This window comes from Diospyros lotus, chromosome 6 (assembly GCF_014633365.1).
Source record: "Diospyros lotus cultivar Yz01 chromosome 6, ASM1463336v1, whole genome shotgun sequence".
In the NCBI taxonomy this organism is placed as follows: Eukaryota; Viridiplantae; Streptophyta; class Magnoliopsida; order Ericales; family Ebenaceae; genus Diospyros; species Diospyros lotus.
In genome coordinates, this window is record NC_068343.1 from 15,517,648 (window position 1) to 15,524,454 (window position 6,807).

The 6,807-nt window shown below is 37.6% G+C and overlaps 1 protein-coding gene across 2 annotated transcripts; it reads left to right on the plus strand.

The window, feature by feature from the left end:
• The first annotated feature begins 1,666 nt into the window (after window positions 1–1,666).
• Window positions 1,667–3,412, plus strand: LOC127804170 (dof zinc finger protein DOF5.7-like). Of its 2 annotated transcripts, none has more exons than XM_052340962.1 (2): window positions 1,667–1,914; window positions 2,002–3,412. In XM_052340962.1, the coding sequence occupies exon 2, from the start codon at window positions 2,036–2,038 to the stop codon at window positions 3,002–3,004; it is 969 nt and encodes a 322-aa protein (XP_052196922.1). In that variant the 5' UTR covers window positions 1,667–1,914; window positions 2,002–2,035; the 3' UTR covers window positions 3,005–3,412. The 2 variants fall into 2 exon arrangements, with proteins under 2 accessions (XP_052196922.1, XP_052196923.1); XM_052340963.1 differs by having other exon boundaries at window positions 2,022–3,412.
• The last annotated feature ends 3,395 nt before the right edge of the window (window positions 3,413–6,807 follow it).

Consider the following 6,807-nt stretch of genomic DNA (forward strand, 5'->3'; position numbering starts at 1 on the left):
TACAGGATTTTAATTTTTTTTTTAAAAAAAATAACAAACTCAGGGTTTGTCTCACAAAGTCGTTCCACATTCCAAAAGTTGCTGTGTCTACACATTTGCATCTCCATAAAGTATTTACCTTTAGGTAATGAAGTATATATGATTACTTTTGATGAGTTGATAGACAATAAAGATTCATGATCAGTTGTTTTTACTTGTACATGAGTTCAGTTTTCTCTCCTTTTTCTTTTTCATTTTCTTTTGGAATCAGTAAAGTGGGGTAATTAAAAGGGACATCACAAGGGAAGGAAGGGACAAAGGCTCAGTTCTATGTATGCCTTTGCTGCCACTTCTGCATCCACTCTGGGCTTCTAGCTACTTGCTGTCTACTCATATGTATTATTAATTGTTTCTTCGCACACACACACACACATGTATAATATATATCCAAACTGTTCATTTTTCCATGCCGATATATGACCATGTTCATGCATCTGCATGCACATGCATCACCACCAGTAACTCCATGTCTATCCACTGTTAATTATATTGTGTCAAAAACTTGCTTGAGCAATATCTCATTTAATACAGCCACAGTGTTATCAAGTATACATTTAACTTCTGTAGGTTGTTCTTTTTCTTTCTCTTTCGTGGGATTTGATGAGTGCTTACACACAGAGTTTCTACAGACAATACTATTATGAACATGATAGATTATAGTAATAATATTTAGCTGCCACTGTAGGGGTGGTTTTTCTTCCTTGGTCAATTCATTGAACCATCATTATTCTAGTTTTTGTTTTTCTGTTTTTCAATTATGAAGTTTTATGAATAATATTTGAAATTTTACATAAAACTTACATGTATTCTATTTATAAATATGTAAACATCAAATTGAGTCTCGTCTAAAACACAGCCTTTAATATCTTATTTAAAAAATAAAAAATAATTATATTAACAAGATTTTAACTTATAAATCTTTAAATTACAACAAATTTTTAAACAATTTTACCATTGTATCAAGACTTATTTTGTTTATAATTTTGCTTAAAAAATAAAAACTAAACTATAAATATCAAACACCACCCAATCAACCTTTATTAAAGTATTTCATAAGTTTGAAAATAAATTGATTCACTATATTAAGAATAATAATTTTTTGCCTCTTAAGCTGAATATATAATTAAGTCTAAGTGAAACGAAGATCCCATTCGACCCCTACATTAACACTCACACATCATGAGAGTCAATGTAAAGGCCCCCACCCACACATTAACACTTACAGCACATGAGTGATCAGGCACGAGTCAAATGAAGTTTTCATCTCGTGAATGAAGTTTTCACCTCACTTAATTAGTCCCTATATTAAGCGCTGTATTAAGAAGCAAGATTGTATATCCATATCCTTACTTCATTAATATTTTTGTCTACAAAAATTGAATAAAGATATCTTTTTTAATTTTTTATTTATAAACCCTACTTTTTAAGTATGTATATTTCTAGCACTTTTAGTTTTAACCTTTCGATTTTGACTATTCCATCAGATCACTATCAGATCATCTACTTTCTTGTCCCTTCTTTCTCTCTCCTCAGTCTCTCTATATACATTATAAATATATATATATATACCCCGTCCTTTTTCTAGCAAGATCTCTCTCTCTCCCTCCCCCCTCATCCCACCCCCCCCCCCTTTCTCTCTCTCTCTCTCTCTCTCTCTCTCTCTCTCTGCCGTCTAGCTTTATTTATTCTCTCAGATCTAACCTGTAAACACAGCTTCTTTTCTTATATCCAGTTCCTCCTTGATGAAGATCACAAGAACCCATCAACATCCCTCCTCTTTCCTCCCCATGCATGAAGTTATTGAATTCAGTATCTTTGCCTCTCCAGAAGGAAACTGAACAACCAAGCCGATACCCAGAACTAATTTCTCTCTCGGTCTCTCTCTCTCTCTCTCTCTCTCTCTCTCTCTCTTTCCTGATCTGCAATATATAGAGCACATATACTTACCGATCTTTGTTTTAGGGTTTCCTTCTTTACTGCAGGAAGAGTTATAAATATGATGACCCCGGAGAACATTCCAGCAAAGCCGGCCGCAAAAGACGAAAGCCAAAGCTCCGGCAGCCGAAAAACGGCATCAGCGAGGCCACCGGAACAAGCCCTGAAGTGTCCGAGATGCGATTCCCCGAACACAAAATTCTGTTATTATAATAACTACAGCCTCACGCAGCCGAGGCACTTCTGCAAGACTTGCAGAAGGTACTGGACGAAGGGGGGAGCCCTGCGCAACGTTCCAATTGGCGGCGGGTGCCGAAAGAGCAAGAAGATGAAATCCTCTTCAAAGGTCTCCGGCGATTCCAAGGACTCCAGTGGATCTTCAGATATCGGTGGATTGAAGCTTTTCCAAGGCCTCTCTCCGGCCATGGATTTCCAGCTGGGAAGCCTCTCTTTCCCCCGGCTTCACTCTTCCACCGCCGGCGGCTACAACCAGTTTTCGTCGTTTGGGGAGATTTCATCTGCTCCCAGTTCAATCCCCACCGCTTCAGCTTTCGGTATCGATGGATTGGGAAACTCTAGCCCTCTAATGGGGCTCAATTTTACTCTACCATCTCCTGTTCAGGAAATGGGCTCGATGAGTACTGCTGTTCATGGCAATCTTGCTTCTTCAATTGAGTCCTTGAGTTCCATTAACCAGGATCTGCACTGGAAGCTGCAGCAGCAAAGGCTGGCGATGCTGTGGGGGGGAGAAAATCAACGAGACAGCGGCGTTCAGTCGACTATGGCTCTCGACAACCAGGCCCCGAGGCCACAGCCTATCATGTTCCAGAACCTGGAAATCTCAAAGCCGGAGGTTTGCGCAGCCGGTAATTCAAGGAAGGACAGTGCAACCGAGTGGTTCTTCGACGGCTCTTACGCGCCGGTGAATCCTACTCCGGCCAACAGTGCCAGCAATGCCAACGAAAGCACAAGCAACTGGAGCGGAATTCAAGCTTGGACCGACTTGAACCAGTACAGCGCACTGCCGTAGGTAAAGAAAAAGGAAAAAAAGGAACTTGATAGATGAATACCTGCAGATAGAGTTATCAAGTCAAGACAGCATCTTCGTTTTCTCTTTTGGTAAGCCATATATGCAGATCGATCATGGTGGCTACCAGTGCGTTCTTTTCTTTTGGGGGTGTAGAGGTCAGCGTGGAAAAAAGCTGGGAAAAGAAGGAAAGCGTTTTTCTGTTTTTTTTTTCCTTAGTTTGGCATTAAGATATATATAATTTGCAAGACAGTGATGAACTGCATTAGTATTAGTGTTTTATGTCTTAATTTGTAGTTGTGGATGTTCGTATCTCCGTTGATTTTGCGTTTTCCTATAAAGTTTCAGGACTATATACAACTGCTTATACATGGATAGATTATATATAATCTGGGTCTGTGAGTTTCTATATGATTCTTCTGTTCTGATTATGCCAATATGAAACTCGATAACTACTGCTAAGTGGATTGAGTTTCCATGCTGTTAAGTCTTTTTTTCCCCGATGATTCTTCTTCTCCAGTTCTTCTATGCATCTTCTCTTTTCTATCACTTTGGGATCTGTGGATGTATTGGACTGTTATTAATTAAATGGGCATATCTTTGATTTGTTTCATGTTGAGTCAGTGTTCAGAACTCTCACAGTCTGTGTGTCTCTCTCTATGAGGGTAACTGAGTAATCTCAGGCTTATAGCTCCTCAGTTACTGAACACTGTCTCAAACATAACAGTATCTGGGCAAGGTCTAGGCTTGCAGGCTGATCCCTAGATAGCCTGCCCCCATATATATATATATATATATCTTTCTCTCTCTACCTAGGGTTTCTCATAATAATTAGATGGAGTGTGTCTGGAAAAGTGGTGGTTTGAAAGGTTATTGAATATATGAGAAAGACTGTCCAGCGTTTGAATGAGAGAGAGAGAGAGAGAGAGAGATGGCAATTGCAATATTGGCATCTGATGCTTAGGGTTCTTTACTTTGTTTTGCATTAGAAACATGTTGTGTAGAGCTTTTTGGGGGTCTTGGACTGTGAGCCATTTCGTGCTAATTGCCACAGAGAGACTATCTTTCATTCATTGTGCTGGGTTGTGTAGTTTTAACTTTTCCTAGATGCTTTTACCATGCATGCTTCATTCTTCCCCTTTCACTATTTAATTCATTCGAACCAAAAGGAAAAGGTCCCCACAAAATCGAATTCTCTTTTTTTTTTTTAGCACCAACTAGATATCAAATTCTTTATTAATTAGTAGTAGTGCTCTCTTCTCATTTAGGTGACATCAGTTTTTATTTTTGGTACCAAAAAAGACCCTTAGATTTTCATCTGTTTTTGATGCCTTAGGTTTTCAACAGTCCGGTTAATGGGATTAAGGCATGTGACTACTGATGCTTTTATTCATGTAAATGAGGAAATCTAAGTTTTTCCTTTGTGGGATTAGCTAAATAGAGCTTGTAAGGGCTTCATTTATCTAAACATGTAGACAAAAAATAAAAGTAGGAATTAATACAAAAATTAATAGTGAAGAGAAACTTTCTACTACTACAAATTAAAGAGCTAGGGTCTATTTTTCCTTATAATAGGGTGCATGGAAATTGATTTTTCAGGTTTTTTTTACTCCAAGTTCATGTAAAAATAGAAACCTCAAGAGAGTTGATATATATATCTACAAGATTTCTCCTACAAGTGTAACCAAAAGTATCTACAATTAAGATTTGTTTTTGATTTATTTATATAAATATATATATGATCTATTTTTAATCTCATTATTGTCGTTGCTTTTTCCACACCACGTGTGAAATTGGAATCACCAATTCTCCTTAATGCCTTTTCTTTATCTTTTTGCTCAATTCCTAACCCCAAACGTAATGTAAACAATTACCAACCTCCAGCTTCGCTAGCATAGTAACATTAATTATCTCTTATCTCTTGTCTTATTCCATGCATATAAAGAAATGTAAATCACTTCTCTGTGTGTAAACAAAGTGTCATCTTGTTGTCGGCATGGATTTTCTTTTCCGCATGGAAATCATTACAGCCTTGAAATTAAACACTGATTAACTAGACTCGGCTTTAATTAATTAGAGGTTTCTGTTGAGAGAGAGAGAGGAACTGATGGCCATGAAGCCGCGCGTGATTAACGTGACAGACTCGTTGGAAGAGGGTATATATACTTTTGCTGCAAAAATCAACTGTTTAATTTATTTGTCAACTTTCGACTTCAACCTGCGAGAAGTTCATGAATCCTAGACTCCAAGCTGTGAATTCGTCCGAACGCCGCTGTATATATACAGTTTGTTACTGCTAGCTGATTCAAACGTAAAGTAAATTGATAGAAATTATTTTTTAATTAATGAAGCAACAAATTTAATTAGTTGAAGGTTGATGAAACGGATATATAAGAGAAGTGATTGTGCCAGCGATCTAGTCACCTCCGGCGTCCGGCCGGGAATCTTTGATGGTGATATGCTGTTTCTTTATTTTGTTCTTATGTTAACGTAATGCCAAATTGAATTTGCCTATACGTAAGTGAGAGAAAGAGACAGAGAGAGACGGGGGCGGAGAGAGAGAGAGCGAGCGAGTCGGTAGCGTGCCAAAAGCGTTTAACTCGCCGCTCGAGTAACATCGATTGCATGAATTTTATCTCGATATGCACGCATCTCTATCCATATCATGTCTTTTATATATTTTATGGCATGAATAAAAATGTATAGAGATCTAAAATTTATATTTTTATATTATTATAGAATTAAAAGAAATATTTTTAGTCGAAATAAGCGGTTGAGTTGGTAAAAACAAAATTACAATATTATCCTTACACTTCAACAAGGAAAATCAATTAGGGATAAAATTGTAAACTCCTCCCTATGGGTTGACTCATTTAGCGGCCAATTGAGTCACGCATATCTCGGTCCTAGAGAACGAGAAAAATGTGACTGAGGTCGTCATTGTTCTTGGCTATTTTCGAGACAGCGGTGGAAGCGCACAACTCCCGAAGTCATTTTACCCTTGTCGATCGATCTAATTGACAGCTAATTGGATCGACACGCAAATCACAATTCTTGAGAAGGAAAAAAAATGTGAGAGAATCGTCACCATTCTTGGCTCCTTCGAGGGCTGTGGTGGAAGAGCCCAGCCCCCACACCATCCGCCCAGCCACCCTCATCATTGCAAATTTTAGCTGCTAGTGCACACATATACACATACACGCACACAAACACATATATGTGTGTGTAATATATTGAGTTGATAGCATGTTCGGTTGCTGTGATTTCCTGATTCATTTTCACAAATTGAACCCAACTTGTTTACTTATTCACTCTTCATTTTCCTTCTCTTTCTCTCTCTTTCTACGTGTCCAAACAAGCATCCAATCCTTGGGAATTTAGATCGTCACCCACCTGCTTGTTTTCTTCTCTCTCTCAGCATCTGTCAATGCACTCATTTCAATTGGACTGATGAAGTTAATTATTTGGTCGTAACCGACTTCAACTCCAACGATGTGATGGTTTTTCTTGGTTACTGCTACATCAATAAAAAAAATATTTATAGAATATTTATAATAATCTAAATATCATCGCTGATTTTTCATATAAAATTTTGTACATTAATTATATTGTTTTTAATTAAATCACATGCTTAATGTGTGTCCTTGAGTTTATGTGTTACATTCCTATATGTAATGATGAGATGGTAGGTAGCAGATGAATGCCGTTGCCTTTGGCCAAATAAAGGGGTAATGAAACTTCTAGCAAAATAAGGAAAAAGAATAATGAAATCATAAATGAATTGAAGTTTGTGTCCAACTTCCCTT

Excerpts from the sequence above, each read along its gene's own strand:
- LOC127804170 (XM_052340962.1), top strand. The coding sequence starts at position 2,036 with ATGATGACCCCGGAGAACATTCCAGCAAAGCCGGCCGCAAAAGACGAA.